Source organism: Rhodofomes roseus, assembly GCF_022264815.1.
Source record: "Rhodofomes roseus strain CIRM-BRFM 1785 chromosome Unknown C8Q71scaffold_2, whole genome shotgun sequence".
Classification (NCBI taxonomy): Eukaryota; Fungi; Basidiomycota; class Agaricomycetes; order Polyporales; family Fomitopsidaceae; genus Rhodofomes; species Rhodofomes roseus.
In genome coordinates, this window is record NW_025952958.1 from 1867433 (window position 1) to 1886532 (window position 19100).

The following is a 19100-nucleotide window of genomic DNA, read 5'->3' on the forward strand; positions in this document are numbered from 1 at the left end:
TGGAGACCCTGGAGACACGAAGCTGCAGATAGAGAGGGGGGAGAGAAGAATCAGGAGAAGACACGGGAAAGGAATCGCTACATGGTCATGATCATTACTACTACGACAGCGAAGACAGCAGGGGGACTTCTGTCCGTGGTGGGAGGAGGTATATCGTACGTACGTATTCCAAAGCGTGATATACACTGTAGGTAGCAGTGCAGCATCCGCACGAGACCGCCGAAGGCGCGCGCGCAAGACGGAGACTAGATGAGCAATAAGACTACAGGTGGGGATGGGGAGGCGACCAGGACCAGGATTGGACAATATAGATGGGGAGAAAGGAGAAGCAGCCGTGATAACCTAGGAGACAGATGCGATGCCAGCGGAAGACAACAACGACGCGAAGAGAAGAAAGAATCAAGAGGCTAAATCGAGGAGAACACACAACAATCACCAAAAATACTGAATAAATGAGGCTGGCGCAGTGCGGCACGCCGCGTCTACGTCACCTCGAGGATCGAGATCTCGAGCACACGGAACTGCTCTGGGTCCTTGCTGTGCTCCGTCCAGGCGACGTGCGCACGCCAGTTGACCGCCAGCGCCTCCTTCTCGCCCGCGCCTGAAAACAGGGTCATCTCGTCGTCGGACACGCCGCGGAACATCAGGAATAGCCGCGTGAAAATGCAGTTCTCCGCCGTGACGGAGATGTCCACCGCGGACGCGATCTTGGCGGGGCTCATGAACCTGTAGGCGATGTTCCGGTGCTGTGTCAAGGCGTTCATATTGTTTCTGGAAGACGGGACGGAGTGGCGTCAGGATGGGAACGGTCAAAGAAGATCGATGTACTTACTGGACAAAGTCGGTTCGGGCGCGCAGAGACAAGCCGAGTTGGCCCATGACGTTGAAGAGATGCGGCACGAAGTCCTGGAAGGACATTGCATAGCTATTTCTGGGAGAGATAAATTCGGTCGGCTCTACCATAGCGGGATCGGGTCTGCATAGCGTCAGCAAACCGGACCCGACCCAATCGGCGAGAAGCACTTACACTGCTTCGTAATACAGGGACGTTACAGTCGTTTCGGTCTCAAAATGCTCCATCGCACCACCGGGGTGCACGCGCACGAAGTATTTGAACTTGTTCTCGTCAACCGGCTCCGCCGGCGGCCATGTGATGCCCAGCTTCCAGTAGGGCGATAGGGAGAGCACAACGTCGACGTACTGCTGTGTCGGCGCGAGGACACTGAGATGGCACTTGGCCGTGGAGGGCTTCGCGACCGCAGCGAGCTTGTTGATGACGCGTGCGTCGACGATGAGGTCCGTCGAGACATTCTCCGTGTTCGTGAGACGCGTTCCGGAGAACTCCATCTGGTGCGTGTCGCCCGAGTGCACGATGTCGAGCTTGCCCCAAAAGGAGCCGTCAACCGTCGTGCCGTCCTCCATGCGCGCCATGTCGAGCTCGTCAGATGTCACGGTTGTGTCTAGCGCAACCTGTTGACCAGGACTCAGTTCCAGACTGAAGGTCGCTGGCATCTCGAGCACAGGCGGAGGCCTAGATCGTTCGTCAGGATCTGCGCCTAGAAGAAACTAAGTATGCACGTACGGCGGCGGACTGTCCAGCGGCAAATTCATGAGCTATAGGAAGTTTGGAACAGTGGTACTGAACTCACGGAGGCTCATCCTCGGGCGGGGGTGGACCGTCGCTGACGATCTCTACTCGTAGACCCTGCACCCCCATCGTCGCAATTTGGTAGGAGTCCTCTCCAGTCAACTGCAAGCCACGGACAGTTGAGTAAACATGGATATGGGAGACGCCACAGCGCATATACCCACATAGATATACGGTCCTGCAACCAGTCGCTGCGCATACAGTCAGCGATCAGTCATGGCACACGACGCATGCTACTCACTGATGCATGAAGGGACGCAAACTCGGTCGGCACTCGGAGACTGTACATGACATCTGGGGGAGGTTTGACCCAGTCTCGAGCTAGCCCGTCGAGTTCCTGCACAGCTGGTCAGGCATCGCAGCCTGAGTGAGTGCCAAGGGAGACATACCATGAAGGTCGGCGGTAGCTGGGCGTGCAAGTTAGCCTCGCATCTAGACGAGAAATCTAAGCGAGACCGACCATCCGAATTGTCTCCATGTCGCCGAAGGCGAGGGTGAGGAGGCGCTGCCTTGCCAGGGCCATCTCTGGCTGTCTATGGGGCAGCTGCTGCTCCTTGTTCTTGGGAGTCTTGAACCTGCCCCAGAAGCCCTGGGACGGGAGGCTTGCATTTGACGCACTGTGATGGCGAAGTCGGGTCAGGGCGGACGGGAATGGGGAGGGTAGGACACGGGGGACACGCACGCTGGAGAAAGAATCATGGCCGTGACCTAAGAGAGGGGGAACGTGAGTGGGAGATGAAGAGAGATTGCAGGACGGTGCAGCGCGGGCCAGGATCATGTACGCCTCAAAAGGCGCGAGTGGGTCGGAAACACGAGGCGGGCAGACACGAGGCGAGATCCAGTCACACCGCTCCCCGCTCTCTGCGCCGCTCAGCCCTCTGATCAGCCTGGATAGCCGCGATCCCGATGGCGATGTCCCAGAGAACGCGGTCGCTGCTCGCCCTGTGCGGCAGTGTGCCCTGCTCGCCGTCGCCGCGATGCTCGAGGACGCCCGCCCCGACGCGCGCGACCTCCCCGGCGGCGAGCGGTCCGGGCCCGAGCTGCGATCACGTGCGGCCGCATTATCGGCGGCTTTTTCGGGCTGCATTTTGCGTCGGTGACATCACCAGCGGACCAACGCCTGCCGCACGCGCCCGACAGTCGACCCGTCCTCCCTCTTGCCAAAATGCATCGCACCGCCCTCCAGCGCACCCTGCGCACAGTGCCCGCCCGCCGCAGCTTCGTCTCCACGGTCCTCCTCACCAAGTCATGGGAGTCCGAGACCGTCAACGAGCTCAAGAAGGAGGCCAAGAGACGCGGCCTCTCCCTGTGCGTATGTCCAGCGCGTTATCCCGTATCGCACTCACCCTCGTCCAGGCAGGGCAACAAGGCCACCCTCGTCACCCGCCTCCGGCAGGATGACCAGCACAAGTCCGTCACCCCCGGCCCCGCCGTCTCTGCCAACGTCCCCAAGCAGGTTCGCCACGCATCTACGGCAGAGGTGCCAGGCATCCCGTCCACCTCCCAACCACCCCCGATGCCCAAGGAATTTCCGAGGGAGTTCTTGAGAGTCGCGCTCCCAGACGTCTCGCAGCCAGACCCTGAGACACCTGTACAAATCGTGCGTCCGCTTCCCATGACGCGTGGAAGAAGTACTGACGGAACGGCCATGTTAGCCCTTGCTCCCAGACCTCTGGGGCGCCTCCGCCTCCGCTCCCAAGGCTCAGCCTTCTACGGACTCCGGGGCGCTTGCACCGAAGATGGTCGCCGTAGCAGGCTCCGCCACCCACCACGGCGGCGGTCCAACGCACAGCCTGTCCTCTGACGAAGCCTACGTGGAGGAGGATACAACCCCCGCAAAGTCCGAGAACAAGAGCATCTGGCGAGACATAGTGGATGACCTGAACCTCCCTACGTCATTCAAGCCTTCCAAGGTCGCCGACCAGGCCTTCGACGTAGCCGCGAAGACGGAGACCTCTGGAGAGAAGTCGCATTCCCGGACTCTAGACTCAGATGAGGTTCGCGGCCTTTGGGTGTTGCTAGGTCTGCTTGCGGGCTCGTGGGTGGCTGCCGGGGCCTTCCAGCCAACATCTGTGTACGCGCAGAAGACCGAGGAGGTGGTAGAGAATACAGCGGAGACGGCGACGGGTGGACACTGAGGTTGTAGCGGGTTGTTCATCAGGGTCTGCATGTCCCTAGAACCGTAGCCTCTGAATGTATCCTTTTGCATTCTCTCTGTCCTTCATTTTGTCTGGACCCCAATGCCCTCACCAAAATGAATTTGACTTCACATTTGAAGTCCCCCGCCAAGTCGGCATCACATGACCCCCGCCCGTCGATCCTCCTCCGGACGGCCATGCTCTCTCGCGGGCTCCGTCCTCACGCACGCCGCCTCCATGCCACACTCATCCGGGGGTACATCATAGGGCCCTCCGATCCCATTTCGAACCTCCGGCCAGTCATCTACGACGATGCGGTGTCCGAGCCGCGCACGGGCGTCACGCACCCGTACTCACTGAGGGAGTTTTCGGGCGACACGACAGAATATCAGTGGGAGATGCAACGACAACAGCTCGACGCATACAACCACGTCTTCTGGACCGACGTGAGCACACCCCGCCCTCCTCCGCGCACCGCAGTCTGACGACCGTGCAGAGCAACCTGCGCTTCAACGCGGCGAAGCGCGCCTTCCTCGACAGCCTCCCCGACGCGTGCTCCGCCGAGGACAGCGAGTTCGCGCTCTCCGAGTTCTACAGGCGGTGGGCGGACCAGGAGGCGGACCGCCAACGCGCATACAGCGTGGAGTGGCGCAGGCGCAACTGGGCGAGCGTGCTCCTCGGCGCACGGCTCGCGTACGAGAGGGCGATGGAGAGGATCGCGGATCCGTTTGGGGGCGGGAGGCAACAGTAGCAACGGGGATAGAAAGGGTAACACAGACGTTCATTCCCCTTTCGCAGACACTACGTACACTATGGCCTCAAACGGTATGGGACGAGACTTGCTGTAAGTATGGCTACATCGCACCCGCATCCTCCGCAACCAATTCCCGCATGCTCTGGTACATCCCTTCCAAGTTCAGTGCCCCCAAATACTCCGCCTCCCTCAGACAGTCGTCCGCAACCGCCTCGACCTCGTCGGGCGACATGCCCGGCCAGCGCAGCGCGATCTCGGCCGGGTCGGGCACAGTGAGTGCCTCGGTGGGCGAGGAGACGTAGCCTGTGGGCGGGTGCGGCGCGAGTAGCGTCGCTTGGAGTGCGGCGTAGAGCGCGGTGCCCCGGAAGCGCGCGTTGAGCTCGGCGTCGGAGACGGTGACAGTATGGCGGATGGTTTCCCAGCTGGGAAGGATTAGGGTGAGCTTGCGATACAGGAGGATGTTGATGAACCTACTCGTCATGGATGTAGATCCGCCTCCAGACGCTGCGGAAGGCGGATACCTTCCGCGCATCAGGGATGGTCTGTGAAACGGCATGAGTGATGTCCTGGAGAGCACTGTTGTGAACTTACTTGCGCGCGAGCTAGGATCTGCAGAGCAGTCGCAAAACCCTCCGGACTCGATGTGTTATCCTTTAAGCTGAGGACGTCAGCAACGTCTTCTGCAGACAACGCCTTGCCCTGTAGTAGCTGGCGGACGAGGAGGCGGAAGACCTGTTGCGGACTACAATCAACCACTAGCCACCAGTGACTATATGAGGTCGTACGTTTTGCAATGCCACGCAATCGAACACTTTCGACACTTTCGCCTGCGTAATGGTCTCGATCTGTATCTCTAACGGCTGCTTGCCGCGCAGAGAGGCGAGGGCGGACTTGAGATCTTCAAGCAATGTTTCATGTACGCTGACGAAGTCAAGGCCATCATGGAACGCTGCAGCCAAGGTCAAATAGACGTATGAGACAACAGGATCGGACGTACCATCCAGGACATCCTGGTTGACTATACCGTTCTCCTCGTGCAGTTGCGCAAGCTGCGAGAGCTTCCCGATACTAAGCACAAGCTGGAGAGACAAAGTCGATTGATCTCTTATGTCACGGACACCACAAGGAAAAACTTACATGTTTGACCTCGAGCTCACTCGCATGGCTTGCCACATGAAGCAGTGCGTCCGATGCGGGGCCATATCGTGCCTGGCCAAGGTCATGCACCCACGAGATGTCCGGCTGAGGGTTCTCGGCGAAGAACTCGTCAAGGTACTGATCGTGTTCTTGCGCAAACAGCGTCCGCAACTCCCCTGAATGGACATCGCGTCGGGATACAGCGCTCTTAGGGGCCAACATGGGGACATACCATGTTCGATGTACCATCGATACAACTCCGTCGTGAAGTCCTGCTTGAACTTGTCGACGTACAACCGGATCCGCGCCGCATTCGGGTTGTCCTGTGGAGGGTAAAGAGTATCTTTGTTGCACAGCGACGCAAGACTGCGGAAGTCCCGGTACTGCTCTGCCAGCTGGAATGCCTGACTTGCGAATCCATGTCGTCCTAGGGGATAGTATCGTGAGTATACCACTGTCGAGTGTGTATCCGGTGGAGCACCTTACGTAGTGTCTCTAGGACGGCGGGCCGCAATTGTCGGAACTTGTCCTCGACGTCCTGCTGTTGCTGATCTGCTTCCGCGATTATATCATGCGCGAGGGGGCTATCAAGGCGTTAACATCCTCCGCGTGTCGCAAGAGATGAGGCAGCGTGCCTTTTAAGCCAATCGAGGTGCTCTTGTATGCAAGTGAAGAGCAAGACAGCCAACTCTGGGAGCTGTGATCTTGGTCGACTCTTAGACTCCGCTGCATCCGGATCTGCTGTCGGCGTTTCGACGAGCTTGTCCGTAGTGCCAAATAGTTCCGCCACGATGTTGCATGCCGTAAGATGACTCGTCCATGGATCGATGAGTGGATACTCGAGGCCATATACCCCCTTATTCAGGTCGCGGTGATCAAGTGCTGACTGGAGGATCGTCTACTCTTTGCGATCAGCGGTGCAATGCGCCTGATGAACTCGATGCTTACAAGGACGATCTCGTCCGCCTGCCAGATGTCGTCAAACAGGCTCTGGGAGTGTTCGCGCGACGCCTGGCGGACAGTCTCCATGACATGTGGGAGAAGGCCGCCAATGTCGTGGACCTTCAGTCGGAAGAAGGCCCTGACGTAGTCTTCATGGTAGCCCTCCTCGACAGACTCCATGTAAGCGTACACAGCATCATACAACACTGTGCGCGGATGGTCCGTCCTGGGTGTTACATCGGTGAATTGCTTTGTTGAGGAATGGTGGTCCACCTTACCCAATGAACTCTGCATGACGGGACCAGAGCTGACGCGCTGCATAGAGCTTCTCGTCATTTGTAGCCAGCTTCTGTCGGCTACGCTGGGACATCTAAAGCCACCGTTCGTCCATGAGACTGCAACGCACGCAGCAGTGTGATCTTCACCTTCGTTAAGACACCATTCTCATTGATAAAGCGGATGAGGAACTGTAGTCTTTCTTTACGGCCGACCATCTGCGCCTGCAAATCGTGATTGGGCCGCACAATCTCTGAGTCTGTATGAAGAAGCGAACATTGAGTCTACAATAATCAGAGCCTGGAAAAGGTCGAACCTGATTGTAACACGGCTAGACTGAGTTGCTCGGCTCCAGACATCAGAGCATCTGCGTCAATCTCTGGCGGGAAACTGAAATGCAGGGGGTTCTGGAAATGACGATGAGTTATGAAGGCGGCGAAGCGAGGTACGAGTCCACCTCTGGATGAGAACCGTAGAGAATTGCTTGTGTCATTGTAGACTGAATGAGGTCGGCCCGACCCGTCCTGCCAAAAGAGTGTTAGCTGGGGAAAGTCGGACAAAAGTAATCTGCATTACTTAGGTTCAAATTCAGCCACACGTTTCATATTGATGTAGGCTTTCATCAAGGTAGCGGCGGTGAGAATAAGCAGTTCGCTTTCTCCGTCAATCACCCCGACACCCAGCGTGCGGTCAGTAGCAGACTTTAGCATGAGTCTGTCCATATACTCCGCATCTGACATGCGTTAGATCGAACACAAAACGGGCAAGATGGTACTGACCTATGGCGCAGATGGTCACGGCGTCGCCGAACTGGATGGCAAACACTTCGCCGTTATGAATGCGCTGTAATCGAGGGTGCATAGGGGCGCCGGAGGTCGAGATCTACATACAAGACTATTTTTCAGTTCAGCCTCTGATCTGTAACAGCCATGCTTACACTCTGGTATGGCACCGCTCGTACAGTCTTTACTTTGAAGCCGTCTGCGGTACTTTGTAGCCGAACGATAGCGTAGATTCGTCTAGGGTTATTGCCCACATCCATTGCTGTAGGGTCTTCTTCGCCCGCATAAGATATTAGAACGATCAGGTCCTTTGAACTAAATCATGATTAGCTTCCAATGACAGTATCATTACCAGCGGCTCACCCATCCATTTTCAAGTCCAGCAGCTCAAGATTCAGTTCTGCATCGTCCGCTGGAGCAGTTGGGAATGCCTGTCTGATGGCCGCACCAGTGATGCCGGATACATCCTTCTCGAGGAGCAGTTCCTCCCATCCTTCGAATGACATGTTCCACCTTTGAACACGCAGGTCGACAATTGCCCAGATATCTTGACCCAAGCCATCCAAGGTTCGCTCGCCAATGGCGATGCTATTCACGTAGCCCGGCTGAGGTGTGAGCTTGGGTGCAGACCAAAGCCCAGGAATGATACGCGTGAGCGAGAGTCCTGATTGAGAGCGGCCAAACCGGTGAAAGTTCAGACTGTGTCCACCCCCACTGGCGGTCAGGGTGAGACGCCAGAGTTTACCGAAGGAAGTTGAGACAAGGTATGTGTGCGGCTAGTCCAAGTTATGAGTCTCGGGGATCAGGCAGCGGTAACTTGAGACATACGTCGGCGCGCGTCAGTGCGGTCACTGTCTCACCATCCTCCATTTCAATGATCGAAAACGCGAAGCTATCTCCACCAGAAAGACCAGGACCAAGGCCATCCCAGAAACGTACTTGACCTCTCGGAGATATGATGATAAGTCCGGGTTCACGAGACGGGCCATGCGGAACAAGAACATGGAAGGGTGTGTCCATAGGGTAGCTGGTGCCACCTGTGGGGCAAAGAAAGATGTAGCAAGTCGGGGTGCCCGTCAATGCCTTTCCTTGATGAGAACGCGACTGAAAAGTATCAAGCCGGACATAACATACCTGGGCATACTTCCAAACAAAACATGTTTGTTGTGAAGAAACCACAGCATATCCGGTGAACGCATCCACAGTGCCAGTATAGGCGTCCCGGAGGAAGTCTGCAGAGTGCCAGAGCGTTCAATATGATCTGTGTTACATGGGACAATGCTCGACACTACCTGCTGTTTTCAGCACCTGCTTCACCTCGACTGGAAGATGAGAGTAGAATGTGGCGGTAAGCTCCGGCGACTTCGCGAAGATGGTCTCGGGCTTCAGTCCACGAATTTCCGTGTCGTCGTCCACGTCCATGCCGGACTTTTCGGACTCGTCGTCCATGACAGAGGACAGGCGGTCTGGATGACGACCTGCATAGGGAGTGGCGAGGCGAGAGGGTCCAGGCGTTTGGCTTGCTCGTTTCCTTCGAACAGGCGGAGATTGACGTGTGGGAGTATGTCTCGCGACGGTGCGACGAGGTGCGGGCGAGGATGCAAAGCTCGCCATCGCGTTATGCTGTGTCGGCTCTCGGTCGCGTCGTTGCAGAAGATGAAGCCACCGACTGGAAGCGGCGAGCGCGTCGCAGACGCGTCGCACAAGGTGCTTGATCACGCGCTTGCGTCAGGCAGACGCCCATACTCGACTTCACTCCGACGCTCACCGCCATGCTCGGCGTCGAAGGCTACGGCAGCGACAGCGACAACGAGACTCAGACTACTCAGACCACTTCGAAGTCATCTCTAGCCGCATCTTTTCCCCCACCTACGAAGAAGTCGTCAATCGCCCTCCCGCCGCCATCCAATGGAACAAGCGCTACTGCCTCGAGCTCCAAATCTGCAAGCGGTCTCTCGCTACCTCCTCCAAAAACGAAACGGTCAAAGAAGATAACCATTGGCCTGCCCGAGCTACCCCCAGAAGATGATAAGAATGATGATGACGGACCGCCTACGAAGAAGGCTCGCATAGAGCCTGGGGCACGCTCGTCAGGCTTGCTATCCATGTTGCCGGCTCCGAAGAACAAGGCGCCAGTACCTGCTGCTCCGGAGCGTGTGCTCGGCGCCGGTCGTGGACCTGGCCTCGTATTCAACACAGGGTCGGTACGGTCGTCCAAGTCGGCAACCGTAGAGGACGTCCCCGACCATGACCAGGATGACCAGGATGTGTCCGCAGACGGTGCTGACGAACCAGAGCCACCTAAGGCGACATCTTCGCTACCATTCCTGCCGCCGTCTCTTGTCAAAGGCAAGGCAAATGTGTCTGTGGAGGAAAGGGCAGAGCGACCGATAGCGGTTCGCTTTGCTACTTCGGCCCCGGCCGTCGACTTCTTCTCATTAGGTGTGTTTTATCCCGGGATCCACATTGCTCCTGATTGTTCACGATATTGTAGGCTCGCCTGCTGCATCTTCATCTACTTCAAGCCCCACACCCTTCGTACCATCATCCTTTGCACCGAAACTGCCTCTGATACCGGGTGTCTCGTCTGCCCCCAAGGTAGAGGACTTCGCCCCTCCAGATCCTACGCCCCAGGACCCGTATCCTGGCTACTATATGTTACCCTCTGGCTCTTGGGCTGCGTATGATCCCGAATACTACCGCAAATTCTACGACAAGTGGAAGAAGGATTACGACAACCACGTGCGTGCGCTGGAGAAAGGCGCAGGCAAAGGCTTCGAGGACCTCGAGACCGAGGGCGCTCAGGAGGTCAACGCGATCTCAGAGATGGAGAGGGCAAAGAAGGAGATTCAGGAGATAGAAGAGAAGAAGGCGTTGACGACGGGTGGAGCGGATGTGCCTGCTGCACCGAAGATGAATGTCAAGGTAAGATTCCGCTGTCCGCTCTACACGACGACTGTGCTAAAACCTATTGCAGGGTGCCGCTCTTGGTGGCAGAGCACGAACTCGGCATCAACTGTCCACACTGCTCACAGAGGCGTACCAGAATCGGGATGCTCTGGAAGAGAGGATCGCGCAGGGACGGAGGAATAGGAAGGAGGCAGGCAATAAGTATGGTAAGTCAACCCTAGCTCCCCGGTCAACCTTCGCACTGACACTCCACAACCAGGGTTCTGAGCAGCTCGCAGTCATACAATATACTGCCTCATTCACATATTTCAGTTGCTCTGCTACTCCGATGAACCACAGAAATCTTTCATATGCTCGACGTCATAGGCCTAGGAATGTACCATAGTGTAGAAATACAGACATGAGATAGACAACGTAAACCGGTATAATACAGATCACTTCTGTGACGAAGAGAATTCTGAACACGTCGTGAGCATACGACGTACGTGGCGGATGTATGGACGACTCACTTGTCACAGACTTCGTGCCCTCCGAGATCGCGTGCTTCGCCAGCTCACCCGGGAGGATGAGGCGAACAGCAGTCTGGATTTCTCGCGACGAGATGGTTGACTTCTTGGAGTACGACGCGAGCTCTGCAAGAGCCTGCTGGAGCTAGGCATCGAACATTGAAAGAGTGGGCTTACTGGAAGCCTCCGTCGCAATACGCTCGAAGATGTCGTTGACGAACGAGTTGAGGATAGCCATAGCCTTGTTCGAGATACCCGTGTCGGGGTGCACCTGCTTCAAGACTACAACGCGTCATCAACGTGTCAGATACGACCGCCAATCATCACGACATTCGACATGCGTACCTTTGTAGATGTACGAGCTGTACGTCTCCTTGCGCGCCTTGCGGCGCTTCTTCTTCTCTCCGTCGCCACCCGCCGCCGGCTTGGTTGCAGTCTTCTTCGCGGCCTTGCTCTCGGTCTTAGCGGGAGCCTTGGATGCGGTGGTAGAGGCAGGGGCCTTCGAGGCAGTGGAAACAGGCTATGGACGCGTTGAGTTACCCTTCCACGAGTTTCCGATGTGGCTAGGTCAGCTCACCTTGGGGGCCATTGCTATTGTCTACGCGAGTGTTGTCAATAGGACGCAGCGTTATACAGTTGGGGAAACATACTTGATATTGATAAGGAAGAGTGAGAGGGTGATGATGATGGAGGGCGGACAAGAGAGGTTGAGAGGCGGTCGCGGCGCGCTGAATCCTTTTAAACACAGGTATACGTGCATCACGTGGTAACGCGTTAAACAAGCCACAGTCGCGTAACCACGTGATCGTGTATCATTCAACGCGTCTCGAGATCGGTCGGCGCTCAAGCGCTCACCGCTGTCGCGGCGATCGACATGTCTGCGGCTTCCTCACTCCTCACACTCCGGGACGCTCGACGATGGAGAACACTATTTCGGTGGTACACGACGTTACAGATACACCCACATATGGTGCTCAGGCGCTATTGTGCAAGTTGATCTGGCCGACCATGCCTATTGCCTTTGTCTCAACGTCCTCCGCCCACACCTGCACTGTGTTGTTGCTTGTATGTTTCTTGCCACATATTGCAACCTTGCGATTGACGATCAAAGGGTTTACAGCTCGGTATTCGAAGCTGCTGATCATGCTATCCGGGAACTGCATCGAGAATACGTCGAGGAGCATGAGCGCGGTGAGTGGCCCGTGTACAAGTCGCTCTATTGCAGGACTATAAGTGCTGTCCGGGGTACAGGCTGTTTGCTCCGGCTCACCAGGATATCCCTCCGTTGCGGCGTATTCACGGTCCAGATGGATGAAATGCCCATTGAAAGTTAGAGCGGAGAACCGAAACAGAGTGGTGGCACTCGGTAGGTATTCGAATCGGTAATCGGGGTCCCCAGGTACGCCGTCAACTGTTGTGATATCAAGACCACTGAATCAACGAGGAATGAAATAGACTGCGATGGTAATGGCGCACCCGTCCTGACTCCTCGCCTGTTACCCGGGGCAGTGAGGTAGACGTGCGAGCGTTCCTCCTCGATGGCGGCATGCTGTGCATGCTTCCTCCGGTATTCGAGTTTCTGTTTGACGAACACCATCGGCGTGCCTTTCTCAAATCCTTTCTTTTCCACGGAGGCAATCGTGCTCGTTGCGATCACTTTCTCGCCAACGGACAGCGGTTCGTTCCACTTCATCTTGCCGCCCGCCCACATGCGCCGGCTGAACGGCTCCGGTGGACAGAAGTCGGCATCCGTACCGTCCCACCGCAGAACGCGCTCGGGATTCCGGGGGTGGAAGAAGACAAGGTGGTGTCCGTAGCCCAGGCTTTGGCCTGTCTTGCACAGATATGGCTGCCTCAGTTTGGCAGCGTCGCGCGTGGGCAGTGTAACGTAGAGATCAGACAGATGTTCTCCTCGCAGTGTGTCCGTCAAGGTAAGTCCCCGGTTGAGTGTTGACGAGATCCACCGGTCGAGCGCCGCAATGCTTTCTCCGGTCACTGTCAGTGAGGAGTTGCAGCGGCGAGCGCACGACGTCGGCCACAAGCGGTGCACTAGCATGCGCTTAGTAGAGTGGACGTCCACCGTACGATGGAGAGTCCTGTATGCGATACTATGCATGACGCCGATTTGCTACTATGTCTCCATGTCAACTTAAGTCTGTTTGGGCGGAGATTGTATCCGTTCACTGACCGGGCGCGACCTCTGTAGATGTCGGGACAACGCAGGTGAAAGTTCTCCGCACGATCGATGCCAACTAGCAAGCGGCGGTAGGTGCGTACGATCGCCCAGCTGTCGCAGCGGCGTGAGTACGCAGTTGGAACCACGTGTACATGTAGAGTCGGCCGACCCAGAGCCTCGTGCCCACGGTGCGTGCCGTGCTATAGACCTTCGGCGTCTACAGACTAACATTTCTGGAGGACGTGTCATGCCGTGATCCCCGTGCTAGTTCAGTCATCCTCCGCCTGGTCCGTCGCTCTGGTCCGGTCGCGCTCCGCTCCATGATGGATCCCAAGAATTCCATTCGGGCGATGGAGTGGTGGCGCAGGTGTCCTCAACGGAAACAAAATATCGGCTGCGCATCTAGCACGTCTATCACACCAATGAACGCCGTGGGACTGTTAGGCTATAGTCTGCGGCTAAGTGCCACGGTGAGTCAACGTGTTTTCATGCGTGTTGGATGACTCCCAAATTCACAATTGCTGAGCGACCCGTGTGCTGACGCAGACAATTGACAATTGTTGGCGTACTATATACGCGCGCGGGCTGCATGCTGGGAGACGCGCGATGGGACGCGAGTCGGACGACGGATCGGGGAGATCTTGCTTGCCGGCGGGACGCGTGACATCAGGGTGTGACGACGCGCGGGCCCAGTGGACGCGCCGCATTCTCCAAATTCTCCAAAATTCTCCAAAATTCTGCAAGTTCTCTGCTCGCCTCGCAACCGCCTCCACCACGGCCTCGTATATTTGACTCGCGTCCGCAACGCGACCGCCGACACACGCGCCCCTCTGCTCCCCCGCTCGCAGCAGCCCCTGACAACCTCGTCCCAGCTCGTCTTCTTCGCGCCGCTTGTGTGCGCATCGCAGCCATCGCATCGGCCCATCTCGCGGGTGTTCCGTTCACACGCCGATAATTGCAGTCGCCACAACCGCGTCTGGCAGATCCGCACCGCTTGCCCGGCGCGCGGCTTTCTCGGCCCCTCTTTAGGCTCGCTGCCTTCGCGTGCCCGCCATCTCACCTTCCCCATTGTCCTCTCTCCAGCGCGCCCCGGACAATGTCAATTCTTTCCCTCTGATTTCCATCCATATAACTGCAACGTTCTCTCCACCTGTATCCGTAGCCCACCGCCTCAACGCTTGTAGAACACGTCTCAACACCCCCCAGCCATCCCAGCCATGGCCGCCCCTATCGTCTCGCCCCAGCCACGCTCCGCGCTCAACCCGCGTCTGCTCTCCTCATCGCGTCGACCAGCAACACCCTCGCCCCATCCGCAGGACAACATCGTAACCGCCGTCGCGTGTCCACTTGGACCCATCGACTCATCACGCTTCCATCAGCGCGCACTCCCGCAAAGGCGGCTCTTCAGCCCTCCTCGACTCTCGACACCCGTTGATCTCTTCGATCCCCGCGCCAGCAGATCCCAGGTAAGATCCAGTGCACTCGACGTGTGTCGTCGTTCACTGACGCGACCCTAGGCGTCCAAGCCTACACCTTCGTGTAGCTCGGTCAACAACAAGAGACGTCGGAACGTCACGTTCAACTCCGTCCGCTCTCCTCGACGCCGCCATTGCTTGCGAACAGAGTGTCCAGTGTCCCCTCTTGCTGGACCCGAATTCTTTGACCACATCCCATGGATCTCTCAACTTGACCGGACGCCTGAGAGCACGCTTCCCATGGACATCGCGGACCTCCCCATGCCAATGGGTGACTATATGCGCACGACACCGCCCTGCAGCGGTCCCGTACGTACGCGCAAGTCATCGTTGCGATCGAACCCCCTCGCGCACCCGCCCGGCAGGTCTCCCGATTACGCGCCACCAGACCTGCTGGAGCTGCCCGTATACGCATTGCTACCTTCCGATCGATTGCCGTCGACGCCACGCACGCCGATCAGGGAGGCCTTCGTACCATCCGACGTCCGCTTCTTTGGTCTTCGGCCTGCCCTCAACGACCTCGACGACCACTGGCCACCGTCTGACGCGCTCTCGCCGTGACGTCCGCGACGACTCGACTAATTATGCGACCATATGCGTCGCCACCGTACCCAATTCACGCCTGCACGCCATCTAATCTTATTCAAGCCTCCCGTATTCGCTGCCTATCCTCACGTCCCTCACCAGCAAGTCGCCAGATGACTTATGATCGTTTCCGCTCGCCCAATCTACACATCCGACCCAGCCGATATACGCGTACAAGCCGTTGATATAATCCTTGGCCCTCTTGTTCGCCCCTAGCCATGGCCCTGCCTATTCGCCCTATCCGTGCTGCCTCATCCAGTCTCGCAGCACTTCATTTATTGTTTTTGCCTTCATCTTCCCTACCAAGAATCTGCCATCGATACTCGTCTGTCGGATTGAGGCCGACGTTGTTCTTGCGATATCGCTCGCTTGATCCTTGGATCTTCTCCGTTGCTTCATGTTTTCACCTGGACGCTCCATATTACGAGTTGATGTACCACCACGATTGTCCTGTTCATGCTGTCCGATACGTATTGTTATTATAGTTCAGTCGCCGTTCTCGCTAGCCTCCAGCTCACGTTGCTTCGTGTTCGTGTTCGTCGCTGTACAAATACTGCTTAAAGCTTACCGATTCCTTTGTCAATGCTCACTGCCTTCAAAGTCTCCCGCTACGATGGACGCTGTCGAATACGTACTCTTACGCATAGTTCTGCTTTATAGTTAGTGTCACTGTGCCCGGGCATGCTCCGGATGTACTTGTATGATCATCTGTGTACGCATGTCGCGAACTGCGTTCTCATTGAGTGTATATGATGTTCTGTGACTTCGATTCGCATCCATGCGCGTTCTGAGCCTCCTTGGCTGCCCTACATGTGTATATCGCCCGAGCGAGGCCCACCACGGTGCCATCTACTGGACATATTCGCGTCATTATGGCGAGTCTCGACTACGACGGCCATCCGGGCCTCAGCACTCCTCCGGTCGAGTCACAACCAGACCACCACCTGCAGCACGAGTCGCAAGCAACGTCTTCTCATTTCACGACACAAGGCACAGTCGTAGCATCCTGAGACGCAGCCTTCTGACGCCCGGTAGGTGCTTTACGTTGGAGATCCAGGTACAGTACTCCATATACACAGGTGCGTCCTATTCATCCTCCTCCCCCATCCCTGTCTACCCTCGACCGTTCCTCTCCCTGCACAGACAACCATGAGCTCAGAACATGCTCGAGTCGCCAACTTCGGCGCAGGCCCGTCCGCACTGCCCGTGTCCGTCCTCGAGGAGGCCTCCAAGGGGCTGCTCAACTTCCAGGGCACGGGCATCGGCATCGCCGAGCTCTCGCACCGCTCGAAGGAGTTCCAGGCGTTCGTGAATAACATGGAGTCGCTCATCCGCACGCAGCTCGACGTGCCCCCGACGCACCGCATCCTCTTTACGCAGGGCGGCGGCTCGATGCAGTTCTCCGCCGTCGTCCTGAACATGCTCGCGCGGCACCGCCTGCTGCACCCCGAGCGCGCCGCGGAGGACACCGTCCTCGACTACGTCGTCACCGGCTCGTGGAGCAAGAAGGCTGTGGAGGAAGCCCAGAGGATGGGCGGCGCGCGGGTGAACGTCGTCGTCGACTCGCGTACGTTCTCGGAGAGCGGCAAGGCGTTCGACATCATCCCGCCGCATGACGCGTGTAAGTTCTCGGAGGACCCTGCGCTGATCTACTACTGCGAGAATGAGACGGTGGATGGCGTGGAGTTCTCGCACGAAGACGCGTCGCCTGCGTCGTTCCCGTTCCACCTTCTGGGCAAGAACGGTGGGCTCGTCCCGCTTGTCGCGGACTACTCTTCGTCGTTCATGTGCAGGCCCATTCCGCACCTTGCGGACCATGCTATCATCTATGCTGGTGCCCAGAAAAATATTGGTCCTGCCGGCCTCACAATCCTCATCGTCCGAGAAGACTGCATCGTCGACGTGGACGCAGCAGCCAAGCTCGGTGCGAGCCCTGTCCCGCTCACGATGTCCTACAAGACCCTCGCAGACTCGGGGAGCCTGTACAACACGCCGTCAGTGCTCCCGATGTACATCTCGGGTCTCGTGCTCGAACGGATGCAGAGGCATGGAGGCTTGAAGCACTATGAGGAGACGAACAAGCGGAAAGCAGAGAAGGTGTATGCTGTGCTGCGGGAAGGGCAGGAGAAGGGAGTCTTCAAGCGCAAGGTAAAGGAGGGCTCGGGCAGCTGGATGAACGTCGTCTTCGAGGTCGTCGGGCCGGACGCTGAGAAGGCGTTCCTCGAGGGTGCCGAGCGAGCGGGCATGATGGGGTTGAAAGGTCACAGGTATGATGATCGCATTTGCTCTCGCAGTTCCTCGTGCTCACACTGTCCTTGAAAGGTCTGTTGGAGGTCAGTCTGGCAGATCCAACTGTCAAACCTCATTGGCACTGACTGATTTCTACAGGGATCCGAGTATCACTTTACAACGCTGTCACGGAACCGGAAGTCGATCAGTTCGTTGAATACGCGAAGCAATTTATCGCAGAACGCAGCGCGTGATATCTGTCAGTAGGGCCGCCGTTCAACGTTCAACCGTCGTACATGTATCGTGAGTGTTCATCTCGTGGCCTGAACTCACACACTGACATGTTGGTGCGTAGCTTAGACACCTGTATAATCAACTATGCATGCTGCCCGTGTTGCAATGCTACAAATAGCAGTTCGACTAGCCGACTGGTACATCAATATGCCTTGCCCGACCTGACCGCATTGTCACCTAGCATTCAGTACTTCAGTCAGAGCGATCACGAGCTGTTCATGAATGCGTGTGCGTTGATGGTTGGCCCGCGCGCATGTTGCGCCATAGAAGACAACTTACGTGGTTTGGTCGGTGGCAAGGACGGGTCAAAGCAAAGGTCTGCTAATACCACGTCTGGCTCAATTGCTGTGATGCCGTGGTGAGGTTGTTTTTGTTCGTTTGTTCCATTGAATGTCGCTGAGGGCAGGGCTCTATGTAGACATCAAATAACTGTGCTACTCTCTTCCTCCTGCTTCGACTTCCCCGGTCGCTGCGCATGTCCGTCGGCCGTAGCTTCGGGAGTAGTGTACAGTAGAGTTTGGAGCGACAAAAAGAAAGGGAACCATCTGTCGTTGTCGAGTCCCTGTCCACCTATATATAGTGCTATCATAAGTAGCTTCTTCCCCTTCTACTTTCTATTATCAGTGCCATCAAAGTGCCATAGTGACTAAATTCCCCTCTCTGTGGTTAGCATGGGACACTTCAGCTCTGGGATTTTCATAAATATTTGGTACCATGTGCCCCATGGCTGAGTTGGTTACAGCGTCCGACTGTTACGAAAAATGCGTATTCTCGGATGCACATCGGAAGGTCGTGAGTTCGAGCCTCACTGGGGCAGGTATAGTTTTTGTTGCTTTTTGCCTTGCTCCTGGTCACTGGGATCGCACCGAGGAAACTTGAATCAAGGACAGTTGCGCAAAAAACCGAAGTGCGTCCCGATGTATGAGGTTGCACCATCTTGTTACCCGATTAGGCAAGTGCTACTCATCTTGAGCGCCTGAGCGCTCAAGCTCTGCCTGAAATTCTGCCAGCATCCTTCTAACTTGGTACTGACAGGTGAGTCCACCAAAGATACAAACCATGTTCACCCCGAAACGATAGAGGGCATGAATCCAGTAGTGCTCCGAGGGGCAGCGTGATTTGGACCCCAACCACAGAACGCGCTAGTCTCCGTTGCCGACCATAAAAAATTTAAAGCGCAGAACCCGCGTAATAGGCAGACTCTGAATAGTACTGACACGACCCTCTTGAGGGCAGGAACGCGCGACG

The 19100-nt window shown here is 56.7% G+C and overlaps 9 protein-coding genes and 1 non-coding gene across 10 annotated transcripts; 6 read left to right on the forward strand and 4 right to left on the reverse strand.

Moving 5' to 3' along the window:
• Nucleotides 1–14: 14 nt before the first annotated feature.
• Nucleotides 15–2347, reverse strand: C8Q71DRAFT_877850 (uncharacterized protein; the record flags this gene model as incomplete). Its single annotated transcript, XM_047928432.1, has 10 exons — nt 15–771; nt 833–976; nt 1028–1531; nt 1583–1591; nt 1650–1750; nt 1813–1839; nt 1890–1985; nt 2038–2055; nt 2109–2265; nt 2331–2347. The coding sequence occupies 10 exons, from the start codon at nt 2345–2347 to the stop codon at nt 483–485; spliced, it is 1362 nt and encodes a 453-aa protein (XP_047784076.1). The 3' UTR covers nt 15–482.
• A 336-nt stretch (nt 2348–2683) lies between these two features.
• Nucleotides 2684–3954, forward strand: C8Q71DRAFT_735623 (uncharacterized protein). Its single transcript, XM_047922492.1, has 3 exons — nt 2684–2956; nt 3005–3248; nt 3304–3954. Exons 1-3 carry the CDS (start codon nt 2814–2816, stop codon nt 3784–3786), a joined length of 870 nt encoding a protein of 289 aa, XP_047784077.1. The 5' UTR covers nt 2684–2813; the 3' UTR covers nt 3787–3954.
• Nucleotides 3955–3983: 29 nt separating this feature from the next.
• Nucleotides 3984–4537, forward strand: C8Q71DRAFT_699888 (uncharacterized protein; the record flags this gene model as incomplete). Its single annotated transcript, XM_047920093.1, has 2 exons — nt 3984–4232; nt 4283–4537. 2 exons carry the CDS (start codon nt 3984–3986, stop codon nt 4535–4537), a joined length of 504 nt encoding a protein of 167 aa, XP_047784078.1.
• On the reverse strand, nt 4256–9377 carry C8Q71DRAFT_232214 (uncharacterized protein). Its single transcript, XM_047917169.1, has 21 exons — nt 8970–9377; nt 8812–8909; nt 8506–8760; nt 8041–8453; nt 7833–7992; nt 7675–7777; nt 7472–7628; nt 7353–7419; nt 7212–7302; nt 7045–7154; nt 6898–6989; nt 6626–6845; nt 6313–6575; nt 6164–6261; nt 5910–6104; nt 5678–5853; nt 5538–5619; nt 5326–5489; nt 5132–5272; nt 5015–5082; nt 4256–4962 (listed from the first exon to the last, which is right to left on the reverse strand). Exons 1-21 carry the CDS (start codon nt 9289–9291, stop codon nt 4641–4643), a joined length of 3597 nt encoding a protein of 1198 aa, XP_047784079.1. The 5' UTR covers nt 9292–9377; the 3' UTR covers nt 4256–4640.
• A 72-nt stretch (nt 9378–9449) lies between these two features.
• C8Q71DRAFT_672888 (mitotic checkpoint regulator, MAD2B-interacting-domain-containing protein) lies at nt 9450–10798 on the forward strand (the record flags this gene model as incomplete). The annotated part of the gene is made up of 3 exons (XM_047919685.1): nt 9450–10119; nt 10172–10602; nt 10655–10798. Coding segments are annotated over 3 exons (1245 nt in total), but the record flags the coding sequence as incomplete, so codon positions are not given.
• Nucleotides 10799–11021: 223 nt separating this feature from the next.
• C8Q71DRAFT_853538 (histone-fold-containing protein) lies at nt 11022–11682 on the reverse strand (the record flags this gene model as incomplete). Its single annotated transcript, XM_047926953.1, has 5 exons — nt 11022–11044; nt 11097–11219; nt 11271–11375; nt 11439–11613; nt 11671–11682. The coding sequence occupies 5 exons, from the start codon at nt 11680–11682 to the stop codon at nt 11022–11024; spliced, it is 438 nt and encodes a 145-aa protein (XP_047784081.1).
• A 385-nt stretch (nt 11683–12067) lies between these two features.
• Nucleotides 12068–13149, reverse strand: C8Q71DRAFT_699889 (uncharacterized protein; the record flags this gene model as incomplete). The annotated part of the gene is made up of 3 exons (XM_047920094.1): nt 12068–12309; nt 12364–12504; nt 12570–13149. 3 exons carry the CDS (start codon nt 13147–13149, stop codon nt 12068–12070), a joined length of 963 nt encoding a protein of 320 aa, XP_047784082.1.
• A 1187-nt stretch (nt 13150–14336) lies between these two features.
• Nucleotides 14337–15516, forward strand: C8Q71DRAFT_232755 (uncharacterized protein). The gene is made up of 3 exons (XM_047917170.1): nt 14337–14594; nt 14649–14735; nt 14787–15516. Exons 1-3 carry the CDS (start codon nt 14487–14489, stop codon nt 15303–15305), a joined length of 714 nt encoding a protein of 237 aa, XP_047784083.1. The 5' UTR covers nt 14337–14486; the 3' UTR covers nt 15306–15516.
• A 962-nt stretch (nt 15517–16478) lies between these two features.
• C8Q71DRAFT_853541 (phosphoserine aminotransferase) lies at nt 16479–17812 on the forward strand (the record flags this gene model as incomplete). The annotated part of the gene is made up of 3 exons (XM_047926954.1): nt 16479–17596; nt 17652–17662; nt 17718–17812. The coding sequence occupies 3 exons, from the start codon at nt 16479–16481 to the stop codon at nt 17810–17812; spliced, it is 1224 nt and encodes a 407-aa protein (XP_047784084.1).
• Nucleotides 17813–18569: 757 nt separating this feature from the next.
• Nucleotides 18570–18669, forward strand: C8Q71DRAFT_t11. Its single transcript has one exon. It is a non-coding gene; the product is annotated as a tRNA-Asn (tRNA).
• Nucleotides 18670–19100: the final 431 nt, after the last annotated feature.

What these genes read in the sequence shown, in the direction of transcription:
- C8Q71DRAFT_735623 (XM_047922492.1), top strand. Translation starts at nt 2,814, where the DNA reads ATGCATCGCACCGCCCTCCAGCGCACCCTGCGCACAGTGCCCGCCCGC. An exon ending in AAGAGACGCGGCCTCTCCCT is followed by an intron (nt 2,957 to 3,004) that starts GTGCGTATGTCC and finishes ACCCTCGTCCAG; the next exon opens with GCAGGGCAACAAGGCCACCC. An exon ending in CTGAGACACCTGTACAAATC is followed by an intron (nt 3,249 to 3,303) that starts GTGCGTCCGCTT and finishes CGGCCATGTTAG; the next exon opens with CCCTTGCTCCCAGACCTCTG.
- C8Q71DRAFT_232214 (XM_047917169.1), bottom strand. Translation starts at nt 9,291, where the DNA reads ATGGCGAGCTTTGCATCCTCGCCCGCACCTCGTCGCACCGTCGCGAGA. An exon ending in GAGCGGTGCCATACCAGAGT is followed by an intron (nt 7,778 to 7,832) that starts GTAAGCATGGCT and finishes TCTTGTATGTAG; the next exon opens with ATCTCGACCTCCGGCGCCCC. An exon ending in AGAATGGTGTCTTAACGAAG is followed by an intron (nt 6,990 to 7,044) that starts GTGAAGATCACA and finishes CGGTGGCTTTAG; the next exon opens with ATGTCCCAGCGTAGCCGACA.
- C8Q71DRAFT_232755 (XM_047917170.1), top strand. Translation starts at nt 14,487, where the DNA reads ATGGCCGCCCCTATCGTCTCGCCCCAGCCACGCTCCGCGCTCAACCCG. An exon ending in CCCATCCGCAGGACAACATC is followed by an intron (nt 14,595 to 14,648) that starts GTAACCGCCGTC and finishes CGCTTCCATCAG; the next exon opens with CGCGCACTCCCGCAAAGGCG. An exon ending in CCCGCGCCAGCAGATCCCAG is followed by an intron (nt 14,736 to 14,786) that starts GTAAGATCCAGT and finishes ACGCGACCCTAG; the next exon opens with GCGTCCAAGCCTACACCTTC.